This window comes from Pelodiscus sinensis, chromosome 1, assembly GCF_049634645.1.
Source record: "Pelodiscus sinensis isolate JC-2024 chromosome 1, ASM4963464v1, whole genome shotgun sequence".
NCBI lineage: Eukaryota > Metazoa > Chordata > Testudines > Trionychidae > Pelodiscus > Pelodiscus sinensis.
The window spans coordinates 305631383-305656276 of record NC_134711.1 but is presented as its reverse complement, the minus strand read 5'-3'; the positions used below and the strand labels follow the sequence as shown (position 1 = coordinate 305656276).

At 42.0% G+C, this 24894-nt stretch overlaps 1 protein-coding gene across 5 annotated transcripts in view; it reads left to right on the top strand.

Annotated features, from left to right (window-relative positions):
• MRE11 (MRE11 double strand break repair nuclease) overlaps window positions 1-17933 on the top strand; it is a 55930-nt gene extending 37997 nt beyond the window's left edge. For 4 of the 5 annotated variants that reach the window (XM_075919365.1, XM_075919364.1, XM_006134410.4 and 1 more), the window contains 7 exons: window positions 967-1029; window positions 5293-5515; window positions 8193-8276; window positions 10669-10727; window positions 13021-13088; window positions 14942-15032; window positions 17199-17933. In XM_075919365.1, the coding sequence (XP_075775480.1) occupies window positions 967-1029; window positions 5293-5515; window positions 8193-8276; window positions 10669-10727; window positions 13021-13088; window positions 14942-15032; window positions 17199-17252 (642 nt within the window). In that variant the 3' untranslated portion in view covers window positions 17253-17933. Of the gene's footprint in view, window positions 1-966; window positions 1030-5292; window positions 5516-8192; window positions 8277-10668; window positions 10728-11003; window positions 12981-13020; window positions 13089-14941; window positions 15033-17198 lie in introns of those variants that run through there. The other variant, XM_075919366.1, reaches the window with a different exon arrangement.
• The last annotated feature ends 6961 nt before the right edge of the window (window positions 17934-24894 follow it).

Below are 24894 nucleotides of genomic sequence, written 5' to 3'. Positions count from 1 at the left end.
AGCTTTTCTGTTGTTTACTGTCTACTTCTAAAGGGAAAGAATAAGAGATGCTACTAAAATGAAAACCTTATTTAATAAACAGTTAAAGCAATTGAAATATTTTACCTTCTTTTTGTGTGTGTCTAATAAAAATGTAAGAGGATTTTTAATACTGTGTTTGCTATAGTGCTAAACAAGTTAAGGTTTCTGTAAACTAAGCCCAGGACCTTGTTTAACACTGTGCAGTATTAGATAGTGATGCCTTTTGCCTATATAGTCCATCTAAAGTGATCCACCAGCTTTCCTTTCCACCTCATATCAAGTGTGTTTTCAGCTGGTGCTGAGCTTTAGTGCTCTCATTTCATGAAATATGAGATTCGTTGGCTGCAATGTTGGCTTCTCTTCCTCCTATGGCCTTTGAACATGTTGTTGGGCATCCTTTGCTCTCATGCTACTTTGGATTCTCTGAGAATAGCACCAGCCGCAAGATTTTCTTTTTCTAAAGATGCACATTGCTGGGTATGAGCCAATATCTAATCATGCCAGTAAGCAGCAGTGGTACTGCAGACATGCTTTGAGCCCTGAATCTCTGGTAGTGGTTTCTTTTTACTAAGGGATGGACTCAGTCAGACTGTTCTATATTACTTGATTTTTCTTATTTGCTTCTAAAAAAGAGGTTTCGCTAAATCTTATGTATTCTGGAGCCTCCCTATTACAAAGATATCTCAAATGTATTGCTTGTACCTGGTAATGTAATTGTTGCTCATTACAATTAGCAAAGCCTTCCTGCCAAAGGGTTGAACAGTGAAAATGCTGTTCTATTCCTGTTAAAAATAAATCCAGTAAAAAGAACAGGCATTCAGTTGATTTTTAGAAAAAAATCTAAGTTTAAAAACAGGAATACTTTTCTTGGCATTTTTGTGTCTTCGGATATTGTACAGTACAAACTACTAATTTGATTGTATATTTTATATTATTGTGATCTAGGTGCGAAAATTTAGGGAGACCAGAAAAGAGAATATTGAAGAGGAGGATGAGGAAGTTCGTGAGGTAATTCCCATAAAACACAAATGTAGGGTACAGGATATATGTCTATATTGATGTTACATGAGTAGAGGATTGTCGTCTTCTATGGGTGTGTAATAGAATACATCATAGATACATTCTGTATCATCCAGGCCTAATTGTTTAAGAAGGATGAGAGAATTCCGTGACAAGTCTTATTGATTTCTGACAGGTCCCACATGATCTTGTGTTGGATGCAGATTTGCAAATCACCCGAAAATATCTTTGTGTATTGAGTGTCCTCAAAGTCACAGCATGCTTCTGGTTGAAAAATCAAACAGAAAACATATTCTGAGTCTGGATGTTTGGTTTACAGTTCCCTTTAGATAACTATATAAATAATATTTTTTATTGTTTTTATCTCTATAAAGCCACCAGAGTTTATTTAGAAAAGATAAAAAGGTAAAAATTCCAGATTATATTGCTGTTCATCTGGGCCAAACTAAACAGCTCCCATGTAGAAGACAAGCTTATGCATCAGTCAGGGTATGTCTACACTACCCCGCTAGTTCGAACTAGCGGGGTAATGTAGGCACACCGCACTTGCAAATGAAGCCCGGGATTTGAATTTCCCGGGCTTCATTTGCATAAGCGGGGAGCCGCCATTTTTAAAACCCCGCTGGTTCGAACTCCGTGCAGCGTGGCTACACGGGGCTCGAACTAGGTAGTTCGGACTAGGCTTCCTATTCCGAACTACCAGTACACCTCGAGGTGTACCGAGGTGTACCGGTAGTTCGGAATAGGAAGCCTAGTCCGAACTACCTAGTTTGAGCCCCGTGTAGCCGCGCTGCACGGGGTTCGAACCAGCGGGGTTTTAAAAATGGCGGCTCCCCGCTTATGCAAATGAAGCCCGGGAAATTCAAATCCCGGGCTTCATTTGCAAGTGCGGTGTGCCTACATTACCCTCCTAGTTCGAACTAGGAGGGTAGTGTAGACATACCCTCAGTTAGTTGCATGATAATTAAGCAACTATCAATAATTATGTAAATTGTAAAGACATTCAAACATAAATATCCACTTTACCATGTATAATTTGCTTATATGGACTCTCTTCCTGGGACATAATCGCATGCATAAAACCTACATTAAGATGCCTAGTAAGTGAAGTCCTGGAATCTATTAAACTGACACTTTATGTAAATGGTTTTGCAATTACTGGGGAGGCTTTTTGTTTTTGTTTCACAGAAGGATATTAGATTTCTTTTCAGTTTTTTGACAGCAGCTTAGTGCTGCATAGCTAAGGAGATATACTGAAGCATAGAATTTATTCAAAAGTCCAGTGTGAAGTATTTTTCATTTATGCAGGGTACATTTATGAAACACACAGACCACAAAAGAATGGCCTAACAGGAGCTACTTATCCAGTCATACATATGACTAGCATTGTTTGGGAGACAGCGCCATCAAAATAACCAACCTCAGATCCATAAGATTTAGATAAACAATTGCAAATTTCAACTCGGTTATGAGTGCCAGAGCAGTCCCAGAAGCAGTAAATCAATATCCCTATTGATGAACTAAATTTCAGGCAGATATTAGAATCTAAATGTTGACAGTGTTGTAGCTTATATGAATACGTTTTTTAAAAAGGTAAATTTCTTGATTTATTTTTCTTCCAGTGTGTGGAAGCATATGATGGGTTTGGGTTGGGTTTTTTTGAGGTGCTTTATTCAGGAGTGTGTGAGGTGAAGGAGATCACATCTCAGTTTTTCTTTAGTCCTTCTGCAGAGCTGTTCAGAATCTAATGTCCATTTATTTATAAAAAGGAAAATGTCTATTTGAGCAACATGTAGTTGGGTTCACCACCATAGAATCAGATATTTCTGGTAACTTCTAGATTTGTCAAAATCAATACTTAAGTTTGCAATAAGGTGCAATATAAATCTACTCCACAAGAGGCTAGCTGTGCTTAAAGTTCCCCTAGTATGTGTTTTGATCTGTCCTGCTTTGAAACCGGAATAAAGATTACAAGAAGTTCCCTAGTGCAAAGCAGCAGCATCCACACAGATTCATAGCATGTGGCAGGCTAGTGAAGGGTAGATTTATACTGCAGCTTTCAGTGAACTAAAGGGGTTGTGTAGTCAAGTCCTTTCAATGGGCAGTGCTGAGCTCTAGCTGTAAAAGTGTTGCCAAGGCTAAATCCCCACTCTGGCACGATGAATGACAAAGTGGGGGCCTGCAAAAGTACCCCGGAACCTTATCTTTCCAGGCTCTGGCATAAAACTTCCCCTCCAAAATCTTAAAAACCTAGATTTTGGGGATAAAAATCTGCTGCCACTACCCAAGTAATGGTAAGAAAACCAGGGAAGAGATCACTTGGGAAATCTCAGCCCTAAAATAAAACCAGGACACACAATACCAGGTTAATAAAAAAGAAAGAACTTTTAATATCACCACAATACTCCTGTTACAAGCATAGCTGGATTGACTAAATGGTAAGAGCCACCAATTAATAAACTCACGGGGAATTTTTCCATGGGGAACAAAACTTAATTACAAAAGAGAGAAAAACCTGTTTCTAAATACAGACATCAGATTCCCATTCCCAAACCATAAAACAATAAAACCGAACGGATTTATCTAAACTTTGCCCTACTTACAGATAGTGAAAAGTCTTTTCTTGGAGAGAGACATTTTGTCTGTTCCCCTCAATATCTGGAGAGAAACTGCCCAGAGACAAAGGAGGGAAAAAACAAAAAATCCTTTGTCCCAGTTTGAAATCCCTATCTGCAATTCTATTGGCTGACTGCTACCTGGCTTAGGTACAGCTAAGCCCTTAGTCTCCAGGCTGCTGGCTATCCCTCATGACCATGACAAGTGTGCTTCAGGCTAGTGAGGTAAAAAGAACAAATACTACCAAGTTAGGCCTTTTTGTGTCCTATAGTTCTAATTTATAGTGTAGATGGGAAGCTAGCCCTGTACTTTTTTGTGGACTAAATTCTTCTTATGCCCTGTACTTTTTTGTGGACTAAATTTTCAAAGATTCTTAAATGACTTAGGATGCTAAGTCCCATTGAAAGTTAGTGGACATTAAAGTCAAATAATTGTAAGGACCATAATAATAGCACCCATGTCTTGTGTGTTTTGACATAAACTTAAATCTTAGTTTAACTATAAATTAGAATATGGACCAGGGGATCACAGTGCAGACAAGGTCTAGTGGAAATCTAGAAATGCCAAATTAACTTTCAGTATGGTTCTTCTCATCTAACTATTTCAATGAACTTACACAGATGTAAGTGATAGGATAATTGGACTCTTAACATTTATTTCTTTTTAAAAAAGATTGAGTCCCCTCATTCAAGATCCCATACATCTTTAACCTAAATGTAACATCCCTAGAATAATCAGCTAATCGATTAGTTGATGGAAATTCCATCGACTAGTTGATAAGCGGGGGAGTGGCAGCAGGGTTAGCTTCCAACCCTGGGAATTAACCTCACTGTGGCTCTGCCTTTTAAATGTATTAAGAGTCTCTTAATACATTTAAAAAGCAGAAAGCACAGCGGGGGAGGATCCAGCGTGAGCTGGGACAGCTGATCCCCAACTCATGCCGAGTTCCACCTGCTGCGCACCAGCCTTTTAAATGTATTAAGAGCCGATAGGCTTTTAAATCGGTTCCCCCCAGCCTGATAGAAGCAGCAAGTGGGGGGAAGCTACTAGGTGAGGGACTGGTCGACTATCCAATAAGCTTATGCTTATTGGGTAGTCGTCTAGTCGCTTACATTCCTGCTTTATTTCAGAGGAGAAGTGAGATAAAGACACAATGAAAGGGAAATGAAAATTGTTTTCTCTCTCCTTTAAAAAACAGAAATCACAGTACTTGGGTGTGTAGAAACTGCTGAGCTATTCAGATACTGTCTCCCTTTTCTTTTCTTGTATTAAGCCTTAATGGCCATCTTTCTTACTCAGTTTTTGCTGAATTTAATGGACGAATATGCATATTACCTCTTGGAGAAAGCTGTTTTCTCTGTTGTGGATTGGTTGACTTGGTATTGCATTTCACAATTTGGTATAACGTTTTTTTTAAAAGTTCTTTGTTTATAAAATGCTTCATTCCCATTCAGTCTTGGCTTAATATGCAAATTGGAACTGCATCAAAATGACTAGGAAAGTGGCATCTGTTTTCTGACTGACTTCCATCACCATTGAATTTGACCCTAAATCTGAGTACTTATAAACATGTCACCAATTTCACCCTGGTTCATTTTACTATTAAAATTAAATATTCTGTATAACTTCTTTCAGGCTATGACCAGGGCTAGAGCTCTTCGATCTCATGAAGCTGGTCTTGCTTCTGGCTCTAGCGATGATGATCTTATGGATATGGGAGCATCAGAACAAAAAAACGATGATTCAGATGCTGGCAGCACTGTACCATCCAGCAGAGGAAGAGGTCGAGGAAAGGGTCAGGCAAGAGGTGGAAGAGGGCAGAACTTAGCATCAAGAGGAACCTCTCGAAGAGGAAGAGGTCAGTATTTTTACATTCTTATACTTCAGTTAATAGAAGTTGTCCCTTTTTACAAAAAGACCTTTTCTTTAATGTGCTCCTAAGTTATGCTATTGTTGTTTAATCAGGTTCCAAATATAATATTATTTTTATTTCCAACGTTTTTGGACTAGTTACTGCAGTGTCTTTCCAACTTACAAAAATTAATTTCAAAACCTCAGTATTTCAAAAGAGGGGGAAAAATACCATGCTCCTGTGTAGTAGTTGTTTAGCAGTCTCTTGAAGAAGCCATGTGCAGAGAGGTCTTAATCTTGGAAATGAGGACTTTTTTTTTTTTTTAATAACCAAAAATATCAAATCACCTACTAGTCTGGTTGTAATTGATTGTGCACTTTAATGGAGTTGCACTCCTTGTTAAGTCTTTTAAAAAAAGGCTCCAGTGACAGGACAACTTAGGGACATAGGGTAGCTAGTCTCAGCTGCCACCTGTTTTCCCTCAGCTATGCTATTTTCTGCTCACTAGTTTATGCAGACCTTTGGTTTTAGACCTTTTGGTGATTTGTTTCTTTAGAACCGTGGTCACCAACCCGTCAATCACGATCGACTGGTCGATATGGGGGGGGCATGGCCAGTTGATCGCGAGGCAACCAGCCCTCCCACCCCCGTCATTTCCTCCCACCCCAAGAAGGAGCCTGCGCTGGCGCTACCTCCTGTGAAAATGGGGGTAGTGCCAGCTGCCTACTGCGTGGAGGGAAGTCCCGCAGCTTTATGCCAGAGCTGGCATGTCAGGAAGCATGCGCGCTGCTCTTCCCCTCCCGCAGATAGCCAGCGAATTTCCTGAAATGCCAAGTCTGTCGCGCCGCTGGAGACTTCTTTCTCCCTGCTTTCATGCACAGGAGGGGGGCGGATGGGGTAGGTGTGCAGGGACTGCGCGTCCGCTCCAACTGCTCAGGAAGCAGACACTGCCATAGGGAGTGGAGGAAAAATGTGCACACTTCCTGAGCAGTTGGAGCTGGCGTGCTGTCCCTGAACTCCTACTCCTCCCTTCCCCGCTCCCCGTTCCCTCCCCATGCAGGAAGGCAGCAGGGGGCAGGAAGTTCCCGGTGGCATGACAGACCCAGCTTTTCAGGAAGTGTGCCGGCTGTTTGGGGAGGGGGGAAGCAGTGCATGTGCTCCCTGAGACCCCGGACCTGACACACAGCTGCGGGATCCCCAGGTACCAGCTGAGTTGTCTGTCTCCTCCCCCTGCCCAGAGACCTACGAGTATCCTGCCCCCTATCCCTCCTGCCCCGACCCCCATGAGTACTCTGCCCAGGGCTCCACCAGCAACCTTCCCTCTGCCCCAGCCGGTGCCTTCCCTCCTCTGCCCTCTCCCCCTCCCCCCCCCCCCGCCGTGCCCTATCCCTAACAGCATCCTGCCCAAACCCCCACCAGCATCCTGTCCCCTGGCCAGACACAATACATCACCCTACTCCTGCCCCAGCTCCCACCCACACCCTGCCCAGGCCCCCACTAGAACCCTGTTCCTGTCCCCTGACCAGGGCCCCACCCGCACTCTCCTTCTGCCCCCTGGCGAGACCCCATCCAGCACCCTGGCCCAGACACCCACCAGCACCCTGCCTCTGTCCCCACCCTCGTGGCCAGACACCTACCCCCATGCTCCTGTACCCCTTTTTCCACCCAGATTCTGTAACCCCACCTCTATCCCACTCACTGGCAGCCCTGTCCTGCAACCTTGATCCCTCATTTTTGGCCCCACCTCAGAGTATAGAGAAGCCCACAAATTCCACTAGCCCTGGAACCCCAAAAGAGTTAATCTGGCCTAAGGCCTTGAACCTCAGTCCTACCTACCCTCCCCCCCATGGGGCTGGGATGCCAGCAGAGGGAGGTGTCTTAGTCGGGGCCACATCAATGAGGTTTGGGGGGGTTTGGAGGGTTTGATTTTTTTGCATCTCACTTGTGTGGTCCGTGACTGATTTTTTTTTTCCTTGTGAGTCAGTGACCTCTGACCCAAAACAGGTTCCCCACCCCCCATAAATAAAGACAATGCTGAAAAGTTTGTGTTGGACATAATATTTTATTTAAAAATAAAGCCTGGCCAACAAGCCCCCAGTTGCGGCCAAACCGCCATCTGGCTGCAGCATCATAACACCCCTGCATCCCCCCACACATTCCAACCCTGAGCCTATCATACACCGGAACCCCCTGTCCTGAGCCTCTCACATCCCCAGTCTTCTGCCACAACACTACTGCACCATCCGCACACTGCAAATCTTTGTCCTGAGCCCATTATACTCCCAACTCCCTGCCCTGAGTCCCCAACCTGAACTCCCGCACCCTCACATCCACAAGCATATGGCTTGCTCAGCACCCCAACACTTTCTAGCCTGGAGCCCCCTCCCTTTCACCCCTTCCCACACCCAAATCCCTCATTCGCACCCCAGAGCCCACACATCCTGTCTCAACCCAGTGAGAGTGAGTAAGGGCTGGGGACAGCAAATGATGGAGAGGAGCAGAACTGAGAGGACGGGGCCTCAAGAAAAGGGTGGGTTCTTGGGAAAGGGATAGGATAGATCTTGGCTTGCCTTGACATTTAAAAAGTCATTTTGGGTGTAAAAAGGTTGGAGACCACTGCTTTAGAATTTTATAATTAACAGAAAAATAGGGGGTAAATATTGATTGATTGTTATTCCTACAGGAATCGCTAGCCAAGACCTGTCTAACAGCAGTAGAACTCACAAGCATGTCGCTACACCTACCAAGAACATGTCTATCATAGATGGTAAGTTAAAATTGTTCTCCTTTTGCAGAATGCCATAATGAAATTAACAAGTTTTATGATGCAACCTTTGTTTCCAGTAGACCAATTCAACCATCACATAGGGCTTTGTTTGGCTGTTAATTAGGGATGCAAACTATTAGTGCGCTTTAGTTCAGTTGACTTCTTTTCCTACCCTGACTTTTATCTGTCATTTAGGAAGATTTAATTCATGGGGTTAATTGGTCTGCCTCTCTGTACTTTTGCCATCTGATGAATTCAGGTTTTCTCAAAGAACTTCCCCTTCAGATACAAAATGTGTCCAGAAAAATATATTTGTCAAAGCATCACAAATTGTGTCCCCCAAATAGATTGGCTAGTTCTGGGTTTGTGATTAAGCTTTTTCTTATAAAAGGGGACTAGGCAGGTGTTGAGCGAGAAGTGTCTCTTCAGGCCCTGGTGAGTAGGGCGGAAAATGACACAAGTAATAGTTAAGCACAAGCATAGTTAAGCACTAAAAGAAGGCAGCAACTTTTGTACCATTGGAGCTTTTTATAGAGATCATGACAGAAGCTATGTTTAGAGACCCGTGACCAGATCTTGCTCTTCGTTACTTTAGTGTAAATCTGGAGGATTTGATGAAGAAAGAAAATAGTAAACTTAGACTTTTATCCAGTGTCATTCAGATCATAATTGGGATCCTTAGAAATGAAGTGCTGTAAAAGCATTTTTCAGTTGCAGTTTTTTAAAATGTTCTATCTCAGGATCTCTGAAATAATTACACAGGGTTAATAATCTTCAAAATATATTCATTAAAAAGGTTCTTCTTAAACCCTTGTACTCCAAGTGGAGCATAGGTCATCTACAAGTCTCCTCCACTTCACTCTGTCTTGAGACAAAACTTCTAACTGACTCCAGGGGTACCCTAGTTGTTGTCCTTCAGTCTCAGTAGATCTTCTCCACTTTGTCCAGGTCTTCCTCTTTTGCGTTTTCCTTAACATTAAAAAGGTTGGGTTCCTATAAAAAGACTAAATGACCTTTTTTGGCAGATGTTATTTTAAAAGATAACTTTCAAAACTATATTAAAAATAAAGCTATGATGCACTTTCAGCTAGTTGTTTCTTGATTTGAAAATAAAGCTATGAGGCAGGAATCAAAGGTTAAGAAATGTTTCAGAGAAAAGCATTGTTCATGTAGCAGTACTGAATCCCTTCAGAACCTGTACCAATGAGGTGTTACTCTCAAACATCTGTAAAAGAACACAGCTTTGTTATCTGTTTGCAGTTTAAACAAAGCCAAGCTTATATCTCATATAAGGTAGCAAGGCAAATTCACCACAGTTCAGTGAAAGCAACTAAGAAGTTATTTTTTGTTTTAAGAGGTGGTAATTTCATTTCTTTAGTAAAGAGAAGAATGATTATTTTTACTGAAAAGAATCAAACATACAATATTTACCATTAAGAAATCAATATTTCCTCGCAATTCACACATTACAAGTATCAGATATACTGCAGGTCTTGCCTATTCTTAGTAGTATATAGCAAGACACTGAAACATATATCTCTCTAGGTTCTTTCCACACCAGCACTTTGTCTCAGATACACATTGGGCGGAACAGAGGGAAACAATTTATTTCAGTTTCATTGACTTGTGCTACAAAAAGTACAATAAAACTCTCTATTTCTAAAACCACGTGACTTCAACCCAAAAAATTGTCCAGAAAAATTGGACTTCTCAAACAGGAGCATAGTAATGTGAATATTGCAGTGTGTCAATAAAATGTTAATTTAGTTTGTATGCGTGGGTGTTTTCTCTAACCTCTAGGGTTATAATTTTCCCACCAAGAATAGGAGCTGTTGATAATATCAGAATTAGTTGCTATAGGCTTTGCCTTCAGTCATCATCCTGGGAAAAGCATAACCCTATTTTGTCTGAAATATTGTGGGAGAAATCATACAAAGTAAACTAAATCAAGTCTGCTTACCATACCTTTTCATTTGTACTTTGTAGTAGAACACATTTCAGTCAAAATGTTAAGGTGGGACCCTTGTACGGTATGGTGTGATCAGATAATGAAATGTGGACATTTCAAGTCCTTGCCAGAGGATGTTGTGAGATTAGGACTTTAACAGAGTTTAAAAAAGAGCTAGATAGATTCATGGAAGTTGGGTCCATTAATGGCTATTAGCCATGATGAGTAGGAATGGTGTCCCTAGCCTCTGTTTGTCTGGAAATGGGTGACATAGAGGGATCATGTGATGATTACCTGTTGTGTTCCCTCCCTCTGGGGCATCTGGTATTGGCCACTGTCGGCAGACAGATACAAGGCTAGATGGACCTTTGGTCTGACCCAGTATGGCCATTCTTATGTTCGTATGCTTTCTATATAATGTGGTCTAATCTGTTTTTATTTTAGCCTTTAAATCTTTAAGACAACAGCCATCTCGGAATTTTTCTGCTAAGAATTACTCAGAGGTGAGAAGCATATGTGTAAAGTTGTGTAGTACTGTGTGTGTGTGTGTGTGTGTGTGTGTGTGTGTGTGTGTGTGTGTGTGTGTGTGTGTGTGTGTGTGTGTGTGTGTGTGTGTGTGTGTGTGTGTGTGTGTGTGTGTGGCCATGCCTGCGTTACAAAATTCTATCAAGTCAAGTAAAATTGGCATACAGAGTCTGTAGTTACTACACCACTTATGTGTATACTTGGCTCTTGTATCAGCAGTGTATGAACTTACGGGAGTGTTTGTATCATTGCAGAATGTGGTGCACTATGGGTAAGCATCCCACTGTACAACTTGCCACCGTCCAGTGCACTGTCTTCGACACTTTGGCAATGTACGATAGGGCTGAAACGAGTCTCACAGAGAGGGCTAACTGGGAGCATCGGATCAACTTCCCAGTTTGCAGCTGTCTCCCTACAACTGTGTTCACCCTTAAGGGTCTGTGCTCATTGTCCAATACAGCACTGGGTTGCAGGATGTCAGTGAATATATCATCCCAAGTCCTGCTTTTCTTCTCCCCCCCCCCCCCCATGTGGCTCAGGTTTTCTGTGGGTGTGAAGGGAGAGACCCTGAATGTCACAATGGTAGCAGCTGCAGATAAAACTTAACGAAGTTCTCATTGTTAATATAGTCACAAAAGCATTTTGTGTTTCACCTTCTGAACTTGCTTCCCTTGCTTTCCTAAAGTTTTAAGCACTTAATTCTCACTTCTGCTTGGGATTGCTTGTGCATGGCCCTGTCACAGCACTTGCCATGGTGAGCATGGCCCACCAGGGTTGGGAAAATGCTGAGTTTCATGATTCTAGTAGTACATAGTACTGGCACAGTTTTCAATAGGCATAGTGATTTTAGCTGATATCTCATTCCTGAGGGTAACAAAGGCAGAGAGAGTACAGCTGCTGCAGGCATCCTGAAGCTAGCTAGCCCTATGTGCTGCTACTCTGTGCACTTCAATAGTGCCCGCTGAATATATTGCTGAATGACATGAGGAAGAAATGGGACAGCCCTCCCTAGAAACCTTTTGGAAGAAGAATTGCAGAATACTTCCATGAACATTTCATTGAAATCTCTCTGGAGGAATCACAGGACAACCTTGTGTACATAACCAAACTACTCGGAGTCATCTCCCCATCATTCTTCCAACTCTGGAGAGATAGCAACTCTGCTTCTCTTTGTTGTAATACTACCTCTTCTAGCACAATAAATTAAGGATAAGTCAAGTTATGTGTCCTACTTTAGGGGTACCATCCCTGTAATTTTAAAATTAAACTACATACTGACCCAGCATTGCTTCCCCTGTATTGGGCTTGTCCGTGCTTGACTGGATGGACTGTGACTGAGTCAAAAATTGGTTCTTGCTGGCTGCACAGCTGGAGCCCATAGTCACATCATCCCCAGATTCCTACACCTCATTCTCTTCCACTTCTTCGCTGTTCATAGCAGGAATGTGACTTGGATTTCTCAGAGATGTCCATGGTTCTGAGAGGAGAAGGGGTGGTTGGCTCTCCTCCAGCTATGGCATGTACCTTTTTGCAAATATAGCAGCTCTGTGGCATGTTACTTGACTGATTGTTGACCTCTCTGACCTTCCGATATGCCTGCTGCAGCTGTTGGCTTTCATGCAGCACTGTTGCTGGTACCCATTGTACCAGTTCTCCCACATCCCCTAAGTCAAATCTGCTCATAGATGTTGACATTTAAAATATAACTCAAAGCTTTGCCTGCACCACAGATCCAGGAGATCCGATATCTTCTGTCTTCTTCAGACAAGAGTGTGTATGGAGCATGTAGATGCTATGGTCAGCTGGGCAGTTCCACTCAAGAATGGAGAGCTGCTAGATATGCTTGCCAAGCCAGGCAATCAGAAAAAGGAATTTCAAAAATTCATGGGTCTTAAAAGGGGAAACGGGACTTCTGGCCGCCATCATTCCTAGGCAATAGAGGTCAAAATAATGATGAGAGCGATCAGTGTGGGGCATCGTGGGACAGCTGCTGGAGCTGCATTTAAACTGCATTGACCTATGTACATCAACTATGACTCTCTGTCACTAAACTACATTTGAAGCCGTGAAGCACTTAAGAATGCAAGTAGCTCATACAGAGTCTTTTTTGTTTTTGTTTTTTATCCAGATTAAATTGTTTGAAGTTAGACATTCTAGAAAGCATTAAACAAAGAATAAAATAACTTGTGCACTGTAGCTGTTACTATATATTTAATCTCAAAAGAGTACATAATATACTACCTTCTGTAAAATGTACTGGTTCTTTTTCAGGACATAATAGATGATGACTCTGATGTGGAAGAAGTTTCTTTTACTGCTGCTTCGAAAGTTACTCAAAGGTTGGTATAGTTATTTCAAAATGGCTAAAGAGCCATTTAAGGATATGTAAGTCCCTCTGGAGTGGTATATATGAAAGAGCCTGTAGCACTATATTCCTCTGATTGTCAATAAAGAGTTGCATTAGCTGAAACTCGCTTTTAAAAATTTACAAGTTAATATTTAATTTAAAATGTGCTCAACTTTTAAAAAATAGAATAGTAGTTTAGAGAGTTCCTCTCCCCCCACCTTTTTTTGTTCATTTGAGACTTTCACCAACTTGCATTAGAAAATGCAGTTGAAGAACTTGAAAGTAAGTGTATGTTGCCATGATAAAGACCATGTATATCTTTTAAAGTATATGAATTACTAGACAGTTTTTCAGAAGTATTCAGTTCTCCAATTCACTCACCTTCTTGCTCACAAATAGGCAACTGGATAAGTGGCCAGATTTTTAAATAGGTCTTGGTACAAGGCAGCTCCTGTTGTTTTTGGAAGTGGTTATTGGAAGTGGATTTCTTCTGAAAGTGTAAACTCCTCTTCCTCTTTACAGGCAGTCCCCGGGTTACGTACAAGATAGGGACTATAGGTTTGTTCTTAAGTTGAATCTGTATGTAAGTCGGAACTGGCGTCCAGATTCAGCCGCTGCTGAAACTGACCGCCAGTTCCGACTTACATACAGAATCAACTTAAGAACCCCAAGCGTCCCCAAGTCAGCTGCTGCTGAAACTGATCAGCGGCTGATTCCAGGAAGCCCGGGGCAGAGCAACTCTGCCTCGGGCTTCCTGTAGTCAGCGCTGGTCAGTTTCAGCAGCAGCAGCTGACTTGGGGACGCCTGGGACAGAGCAGCTGGGGTGCTGCTGGGTTGCTCCAGTAGCGCCGATCCGGCGCTACTGGATCAACCCAGCAGCACCCCAGCTGGTCTGCCCCAGGCGTCCTGATTCAGCCGCTGCTGAAACTGACCAGCAGCGGCTGAATCAGGACGCCTGGGGCAGAGCAGCTGGGATTCTGCCGGGTTGGTCCAGTAGCGCCCAGAGCAGCGCTGCGGGACCAACCGGCAGCGCCCCAGCTGCTCTGCCACAGGCGACGGAGAAAAGCCTAGTCTGCTGGGAGGGGGGGGGGCGTACTAGCTGCGCTCCTCCTCCCCCCAGCAGACCAGGAAGACGCGGGCAGCGGACCGAGACGCACCGCGGTCCCGCCGCCCGGGTCCTCCACGGCTTTGCTCCCAGTCTCCCTAATCTGCTGGAGACCAGCAGACCAGGGAGACGGGGAGCAAAGCCTCTGAGGACGCCGGCAGCGGGACAGCCGCAGCGCGCCTGGGCTGCCCCCCTGCCAGCTTCCCCCGCGGCTCCGCTGCGCGAGCCTCTCCGCAACTTTCCAAAGCCGCAGGGGAAGCCGGCAGGGGGGCAGCCCAGGTGCGCCTGGGCTGCTCCGCTGCCAGAGCCCCTCCGCGGCTTTGCTCCGCATCTTCCTGGTCTGCAGACCAGGGAGACGCGGAGCAGCTTTTCTTGCCCGGGAGTACACGGGCGGCGGGACCACGCGGTCCTGCAGTCCGTGTTCGTAACTGCTGATCCGACGTAAGTCGGATCCGCGTAAGTTGGGGACTGCCTGTACTAACAACCAACAGACTGCCACATAAACAACCTTACTACTGAATTCTTTCACTAAAACCTCATTTACTACATGTTTTCAGAACTAATTCATACACTTAGCAACAGCCTATGAACACCATGATCTGGATTAACAAGATAATGGGGTCTACACACTACAGTATATTTTTATTTAGGTGTTGTCTGGCCAAATAGAGAAAACTTAGAATGTCTGGTTCTGGTTCCTTGCTCTATGATAATAATTGTATCCTGTTGTAACCCGTAAGGTCATCAAGCATGTCTACGAGCACATCCAAAACCAGCAGAAGGAGCTCACAAAGCCAAGTAACTAGAGGGGTTGACTTTGAATCAGATGAGGTACAGTACCGTATGATTGTCTCTTGTCATAATTCTTACAACTTCATATTATCACTTTGCAAAATATTAGGGTGGTCAAGTGATTAAAAATTAATCAGTCACGCTGTTTAAAAATAATAGAATAGAATGTATTTAAATATTTTTGGATGTTTTCTATATTTTCAAATATACTGATTTCAGTTCCAACACAGATACAAAATACAATTCTCACTCACTAAAAAACAAAACAGTGTAAAGCTATAGAACCTACAAGTTCACTCAGTCTTACTTTTTGTTCAGCCAATCACTAGGAGAAACAAGTTTATTTACATTTATGGAAGATAATGCTGCCTGCTTCTTATTTACAATGTCACCTGAAAGTGAGAGCAGACGTTTGCAAGGAATTATTTTAGTTGGCGTTGCAAGATGTGTACTTGCTAAAGAGTCATTAATAGGCTGCATATTTAAAACTAATGGAATTACTTTTTCACACCACCTTTCAACTTCTTCTTTTTGCCATGGGATATTGTGAAGGCCAGAAGTATAAACTGGCTTCAAAAAAGAATTACTTTTAAGTTCATGGAGGATAGGTCCATCAATGGCTATTAGCCAAGAAGGTCAGTAAATCCACCCCATACTCCAGATGTACCTAAACCTTCAATGCCAGAAGTTGTCCCTGGACAACAGAGGATAACTCATTTAAAATTGAGCTTTTCTTTTAATTCCCTCTGAAGCATGTGGAATTGTCAGGAGACAGGTTACTGGTCTGGAAGAACTATTAGTCTACCCCAATATGGCCGTTCTGTTATTCTAACTTATATTTATATGGACTTCTTTACAATTGTTTTTAATTGCACTGTACTGTATTGTAGATTAAAATCAATAAAAATAATAGTTTCAGATCATTCCGTTACACTCAGTTTCTTGTATCAGATCACTCTCATACAAGAAAACCCAGTCATCTCTTTTGCTTTTCTTGTCCTTTATGTACAAGAAAAAATGTTTCATGGAGATATTCCCAACCCTGCATGCTAATGTTTGAACTACCAAAATCACCACCCTGTGCCCCCACTGCTCTTATAATTACATGGCTCTTCCTATGTTCTGAAACTAAAAGAGGGGCTAACACTGTACTGTTGCAGTATATCTAATGGGTTTATGCTGCTTTCCATCACTGCAGTACATGAACACCTGGTTGTTGTATTTTCCAGAGTCCTTCGACTGTAAGATACTTAGTGCAAATGAAAGCTATGGTTAATGTTTAGCTAACAAAATGAAAATATAGTAAAAACAAATTCAAGATACTTGCTTTTAAATTCTTAATATTCTGTGTGTCTAAAATATTTTGGTCTTTTGCCTTAATCTTTGCATGCATTTCAAAATAAAGCTGCAGAAATTGTCTCTATTCAGGACAACATTTAAGCATGTGTTTTCTGAATCAAAACCAGCATAACTATAGCATGAATGAGATGTTTCCAACGTACCCAAGCCAATCCAACCTTTACTTTTTCATTTAAAAACTTATTTGCCGTAGTCTGCAGTTTGGAAATGAATAGGACAGAACTCTCTCTCTCAGCTGCTGATACAAATTATGGAAAATACATAAGAAAACTTAAAAATGAATTTTAGGTGTGTTTTAAAAGTTGAAAGATGAACGTCATATTACTATGGAGGCAGCATTTTAACAGAACAGGTCTTATCTGCTAAGAACAGTCTTATAATCAGTTATAACAACTAGATCTTATATAGCATTTTTCATCAACAGATGTCAGTGCTTCATGTTTTATTCTCAGTGTCACATCAGGTTTTATGCATATTAAATATCTTTAAATTAAACATATAAATTACAAAGATACATAGAATCCAACAAGACTGTATTCGATTATCAGTGTTCATTAAGTCTGGTATTCTAATTGGCAGTGAACATTTCCTCTGGATGTCAGAAATTGGCATAATCTCAGAATATCTATTCCAACCAGATTTTGAAACCAACCTGATTACTGCTTTCTTGGACATTCTATTTACTGTTTATATCAATAAGAGAACAAAGAAGCCAACAGAATCAGGTTAAGTGGAATATGGAATAAGATGGTGTGCCTTCTAATTTAGCCAACTCACATATTAATTCTCTGCCTTTTTAATTCAAAATGCCTCTAATTTTTTTTTAAATTAACTTTTACATTCTAGGATGAATTTGACCCCTTCAAGAGCACTGCTACTTCAAGAAGAAAGCCAAGATGATTCTGGATTCATTATATTAAATCACTGTAGAAATGCCCAGATATTGTGATGGAATCAGAAAATAATATGCAAGTTTTTAATCTAAACTATTTTTTGCCTTAATCTTTCACAAAAGAATTGAAACATTAACTCTCAGTGGTACTATGTATGTAACGTAACTTGACATATATATTGGGTTATCATATGTAAATACCATTGCCTAATAGTCAAAACTTGGAGAAATATTTCCTAGAATAATTTCAAAATTCTTCAGTGTGTAAAACTTCTGAAAGGTTGCTTTCATTTCTGGGACATATATAAGAGAATTCCTCCTTCTATAAAATTTTTCACTAGGTTTTGAATTTTTTAGAAGCATAAATTATGGATATGGTTTACGTATTTTACAGGCCTAATGAATGTTATATTAATTTGTATCTTGTTACGGTTGGAAGAAAAATTCAAAGACCCAGAGATGCACATTTCAGTATTAAAATTATTAATGCCAGGAAAGGGTCTGCTATTACTGTCTTATAAAATGTCAGAAATATAAAGAAGGGACTTTCTGCTCTGCAATTCTGGAAAATGTCAGAGTCTTTAAGTTGGGCTGCATATTTCTATAGGAGAGAATCCTGCATCTGTGCAAGTAAAACTCTCAGAAGTTGTCACGAGTCTTACGTGAGCGTGTGTGTGTGTGTATATATATATATAAAAGAGAGAGAGAGAGAGAGAAGGAATTGGGCCAGTAATGGATGAGACACCTGTATATTTGTGTAAATGACGTATTTCTTTCTTTTTAATTTCAGTATTCCCCCTGAAACAGTACTAATTCAGCAATACTTTTGTTTCCAGAGTGAGAACAGAAAAACATGATCAAAATAGGAATTACAACAGTTGCTATTTTTCACCACGCTTGCTGCTTGGCACTAAGAATCCATAGTGATTCACCATCAGTGATTTCAACTTGAGAGCTAGGAAAGTTTGGGGCTTAACCTCTCGGTGGACTCTGTGGCCACTTTGGTCTCCCTGACTGACTATCTCTGGGATGTTGGAGAAGCACTACACTACATACAGCAGTAGAGAGGGAAAATGTAGAAGCATTAATTATCCTGGAGTGAGATGGAGTTTAGTAGCTGTGTAGCCATGGTTCTGGTCAATTATGGCCATCCTGGATATGCATTCACTTCTGCAACTGTGAACCCAAATGAGCCACAGAAGTTCTGAGAACTCTGGAAGTTATCAGACCCAGGTCTTGTTCTTCAAGGTATTAAATAGTTGGTAGTAGTTCTGAGCGCAGTCTGTTCCCTTATGGTATCAGAACATGCTTGTTCTGGCAGTGTTTGCTATGATCGGATTCTTCTCCTACCTCTTTACCAGTGGCTATTATTGCTATGCATAGAAAGCTGCTGTAAATCCCTCTTTAAAGGGGGTATATTTATGTTTTGCTCTAGAAGCTGAAAATATGCAATTCATCAATTTCTAGCTGACATCAATTTCACTAGGAAGAAAAGTTACCTTGTATAGTTAAAATGTTTGTCATAAAAACCCCATATGAACAATGGATGTCTGTTGTATGGCACTGTGTGTTTTGCATTGAATCTGAAGGATTTAGATGTAAATGCAAATCTTTTTTATATGTTAGCTAAATAAAATTTGGTACTGAAAATAAATAGGTTCCTAATAGTTTTAAAAAAAAATCTTCATTGCTTATCGCGTGTTTGAAGGGAGCTTTTTCTTTTTTTTTTTTTTTTTTTTTTTTAATGGTCGCAAATCACACCGGTTATCAAGGAGCCAACCCTGCATTTTCTCTTTAGATATTTTGTCCATTTTCTGGAATCAAACATTTCCTGGGTCTTTTCCTGTTATCCCTTTTACATGTATCAGAGGGATAGCCGTGTTAGTCTGGATCTGCAAAAGCGACAAGGAGTCCTGTGGCACCTTATAGACTAACAGATGTATTGAAGCATAAGCTTTCGTGGGCGAAGACCCACTTCGTCAGATGCATGTAGTGGAAATTTCCAGAGGCAGGTATAAATATGCAGGCTAGAGATAACGAGGTTAATTCAGTCAGGGAGGGTGAGGCCCACTTCCAGCAGCCGATGTGGAGGTGTGAACATCAAGAGAGGAGAAACTGCTTTTGTACTTGGCTAGCCATTCACAGTTTTTGTTTAATCCTGAACTGATGGTGTCAAATTTGCAGAGGAACTGTAGCTCCACAGTTTCTCTTTGAAGTCTTGTCTTGAGGTTTTTTTGCTGCAGGATAGCTACCTTTAAATCTGCTACTGTGTGTCCAGGGAGATTGAAGTGTTCTCCTACAGGTTTTTGTATATTGCCATTCCTAATATCTGATCTGTGTCCATTTATTCTTTTACGTAAGGACTGTCCAGTTTGGCCAATGTATATAGCAGAGGGGCATTGCTGGCACATGATGGCGTATATTATATTGGTAAATGTTCAGGTGAATGAACCAGTGATGGTGTGGCTGATCTGGTTAGGTCCTGTGATGGTGTCGTTGGTGTAGATATGAGGGCAGAGTTGGCACCGAGGTTTGTTGCAGGGATTGGTTCCTGAGTTACAGTTAGGGTATGTCTACACTACCCCCCTAGTTTGAACTAGGGGGTGTAATGTAGTCATAAAGAGTTGCAAATGAAGCCCGGGATTTGAATTTCCCAGGCTTCGTTTGCATAAAGCTGGCCGGCACCATTTTTAAATGCCAGCTAGGTCGGACCCCGTGCCGCGCAGCTACATGCGGCACGGACTAGCTAGTTCAGATGGGAAGCCTAATCCGAACTAGCTAGTCTGTGCCGCGTGTAGCCGCGTGGCACGGGGTCCGACCTAGCTGGCATTTAAAAATGGCGCAGGCCGGCTTTATGCAAATCAAGCCGGGGATATTTAAATCCCGGGCTTCATTTGCAACTCCATATGACTACATTACCCCCCCCCCCCTCAGTTCGAACTAGGGAGGTAGTGTAGACATACCCTTACTGTGGTGCAGTGTATAGTTGCTGGTGAGAATTTGCTTCAGGTTGGCGGGTTGTCTGTGGGCAAGAACTGGCCTGCCTCCCAAGACCTGTGAAAGTGAGGGATCATTGTCCAGGATGGGTTGTAGATCACTGATGATGCGTTGGAGAGGTTTTAACTGAAGACTGTAGGTGATGGTCAGTGGTGTTATGTTGGTTTCTTTCTTGGGCTTGTCTTGTAGTAGGAGGATTCTGGGTACATGTCTGGCTCTGTTAATCTGTTTCCTTACTTTCTTGTGCGGGTATCGTAGTTTCAAGAATGCTTGGTGTAGATCTTGTAGGTGTTGGTCTGTGTCTGAGGGGTTGGAGCAGATGCGGTTGTACTTTAGTGCTTGTCTGTAGACAATGGATCGTGTAGTGTGTCCGGGATGGAAGCTGGAGGCATGAAGGTAGTCATAGCGGTCGGTAGGTTTTCGGGATAGGGTGGTGTATGTGACTGTTACTTATTTGCACTGTGGTGTCCAGGAAGTGGATATCTTGTGTACACTGGTCCAGGCTGAGGTTGATGGTGGGGTGGAAGCTGTTGAAATAGTGGTAGAATTCTTCCAGAGTCTCCTTCCCATGGGTCCAGATGGTGAGGATGTCATCAATGTAGCATAGGTAGAGAAGGGACGTTGGTGGACAAGAGATGAGGAAGTGTTGTTCCATGTCAGCCATAAAAATGTTGGCATATTGTGGGGCCATGCGGGTGCCCATAGCGGTGCCACTGGTTTGGAGGTATATATTGACACTGAATCTGAAGTAGTTGTATATGAGGATAAAGTCACAGAGCTCAGCCACCACTTGTGCTGTGGCATCATCAGGGATACTGTTCCTGACAGCTTATATCCCATCTATGTGTGGCATGTTTGTGTAGAGAGCATCTACATCCATGGTGGCTAGGATGGTGTTTTCTGGAAGATCACCAGTGCATTGTAGTTTTCTCAGGAAATTGGTGTCTTGGAGATCATAGAATCATAGAATAATAGGACTGGAAGGGACCTCAAGAGGTCATCGAGTCCAGCCCCCCGCCCTCAAAGCAGGACCAAGCTCCACCTACACCATCCCTGACAGATGTCTATCTAACCTGTTCTTAAATATCTCCAGAGAGGGAGATTCCACCACCTCCCTTGGCAATTTATTCCAATATTTGACCACCCTGACAGTTAGGAATTTTTTCCTAATGTCCAATCTAAACCTCCCCTGCTGCACTTTAAGCCCATTACTCCTTGTCCTGTCCTCAGAAACCAAGAGGAACAAATTTTTGCCTTCCTCCTTGTGACACCCTTTTAGGTTTTTGAAAACCGCTATCATGTCCCCCCTTAATCTTCTTTTTTCCAAACTAAACAAGCCCAGTTTATGAAGCCTGGCTTCATAGGTCATGTTCTCTAGACCTTTAATCATTCTTGTCGCTCTTCTCTGTACCCTTTCCAATTTCTCCACATCTTTCTTGAAATGTGGCGCCCAGAACTGGACACAGTACTCCAGCTGAGGCCTAACTAGTGCAGAGTAGAGCGGCAGAATGACTTCACAAGTTTTGCTTACAACACACCTGTTGATACAACCTAGAATCATATTTGCTTTTTTTGCAACAGCATCACACTGTTGACTCATATTCAACTTGTGGTCCACTATGACCCCTAGATCCCTTTCTGCCATGCTCCTTCCTAGACAGCTGAGAGTGCTGGTGGCGTAGGGTCTGAGTAGAGAGTCCACATATCCAGATAGTCCTTCAGTGAGGGTGCCAATGCCCGAGATGATGGGGCGTCCAGGATTTCCAGGTTTGTGGATCTTTGGTAGAAGATAGAGCCCCAATCAGGGTTATTCTAAGGGGGGGGTGTTGATTAGTTCCCTTTTACATGGTTTCCTACTTAGCTCTCAGATTTATAGTACAGTTGTGTGCGCTAGTTCAAGATTAATTGTAATCATTCTCAACTGTCACTATAAAACTCGGAGATACAGGTTGGACCTCCCTGGTTCAGTATCCTCAGGACCTCACTGGTTCCAAAGGAGGGAGTTTGCCAGACCGGGAAGGTCAATTCCATCCATCTGCTGAAGGGCCTCCAGGCTTTCCTGGTGTCTGTCAGCAGACTTAGTGGAGCTCCCTTGTCCCCAGGACACCAATTCCCAGCTCCGCTGGTCAGTTCCTGCTGCCGCAGCTCTGCTACCCCAGGGCCATCAGGCTCCGCTCACCCTAGGGCTGCCACAGCTCCAATGCCAAGGGGCTGCAAGGACTCCACTGTTCCAGAGCCACCGCGGCTAGGCTGCCGTGGCTCTCAGACACTGACACGGCCGCAGCTCCGGGATGCCGGAGGCTCCACTCCATGAGGTTGCCGGACTATGCTATCCCGGGACTACCGCGGCTTCCCAGCACAGCGCTGCCAGGGCTCAGGGCATCAGAGCTGCCATGGCTCCGCTCCTTGGGACTGCCAGGGCTTCCACAGATTCACTACCTAAGGGCCACCAGAGCTGCTGTGGAGCCACTGGGGCTCTGCTTCTCGGAGCAGTGAGGGCTGCCACGGCTCTGCTGTCCCAGGGCTGCTGTGGCCAACACCCTGGCCACCCAGCCCTCTGGTCCAGGGGCTGTCTGGTCCAGCAATATCAGTGGTCCTACTGCACCACTGATGTTGCTGGACCAGTGTATCTTGGACAAGAGAGGTTCAACCAGTACTACATTTATTATACCACAGAGAGGTAAAATAATCTCTTTACATATAAACATAACTAGTTTTATATTTAAACATTACCTCTACAACTGTTAATGTTGAGGATGGTATAGTCTGCTCTGGCCTGGTAATAATAACGAAGCACTATCAGAAATTGAGGTGTCGTGAATGATCTGTCCTCGTTAATATAGCTAACCTGTCCTGGCAAACAAATATCCTTAACAAAGGTTTTATTAATAAAAAAACAAATGAATTTTAGTAATAATGGATACACAAACTGAAAAAACAAGGATATGCCTTTACCCCCTCCAATTAATGAATATTAATGAATAAAGGCGGAGAAAAGAATAATCTGCATAAGGGTTTTTGTGTATATTATAGCATATTTTAAAATGGTTCTCAAATGACTTGTGTAATAGGTTATATATGAAAAACATGTTTGGTTTGATGTGATTGCTTTTAAGTTATCAGTGCTCATGAACTGTATAACTTTACAATGTTTGGTTGTACTTTTAAAAATGGATTGTTTTGTATTTCCAGTTACTCAAACCTCCTGAATCCAGTTGTGTAGTCTCTGTACAAATACAACTTATTGCTCTTAGTACAATTTTTGTTAATGTAAAATCTGCAAAAAGGGGTACTTGTATACCCTGTAACTGAACTGATTTCTCTTAGTTTTGAGAGATTATTCTCTAGCAAAAATTCCAGATATGTTTTCAGTGTTTTTCAGCACTACTTGTTCATGTGCCATATGCATATACAAATACACAAAACGATACAATACCTGTTCCTGGTTTGAACATTTCCTAGCATGCATTTACTGGTGACATTATACACATAGAAGAGCCCCTTATTTGAACATGAAGCCAATTTTTAGAGGTGTGTATCTTTTCTTATTTACAGCTTTTTAAAGTATAAAAATCAAAATTAACTTGACCTATTTAATCCTACTATTTAATGACAACACTTTTGTTTTCTTAATACGGACTTTAATATTAGGGACTTTAATATCTTAGACAATATTATTAGACTGTGACTTGCACTACCCGTATCAGTTCATTCAGTAGTTGTTCTATGGAGGATTTATCTTTAATAGGTTTCCTGTAGTAGCTACAAAATCCCAGAAACAATTATAGATATTTCATATTGTTTGGCCTAACAGAGGCCATTAGTGCCTGTGAATCTACTAATACCCTTGGTTCAAAAACAATATGTCTAACACAGAGAATCATAGGACGAGAAGGGAACTGTAGAGGTCACCTAGTCGAGTTCCCTGCACTCATGCAGCACTAAATTTTAACTGAACTTTCTCTGACAAGTGTTTTGTCTAACCTGCTCATAAAAATCTCCAAGGATGGAAATTCCACAACCTCTTCTAGGCAATTTATTCCAGTGCTTAATACCCTGATAGAAAGTTTTTCCTAATGTCCAACCTAAACCTCCCATGCTGCAGCTTAAACTCATTGTTTCTTGTCTTATCAGAGGTTAAGGCGAATAATTTTTTACCTTTTCTTTGTTTAAAAAAACAAACAAAAAAAACCCTTTCATGTACTTGAACTGTTAGATCCCCCTTCAGTCTTATTCAGACTAAACTGTCCCGATTTTTTCTGTCTTTCCTCATAGGTCATATTTCCTAGACTTTTAATCATTTTTGTTGCTCTTCTCTGGATCTTCTCATTTGTCCACATCTTTCCTGAAATGTTGTGCCCAGAACTAGACATAATACTCCCAATTGAGGCCTAATCAGGGTGGATTAGGGTGGAATAATTATATTTCTTGTGTGTTGCACAACAGTCCCGTAATACATCCCAGAATGTTTGCTGCTTTTTTTCCCCAACAATGTGACATTGTGGAATCATATTTAGCTTGTGATTCACTATGACCCCTAGATCGCTTCCTGCAGTACCTCTCCCTAGACAGTCATTTTTCCATTTTATATATGTACAATTGACCCTTCCTAAGTGGAGAGTTTTGTATTTGTGCTAATTGAATTTCATCCTA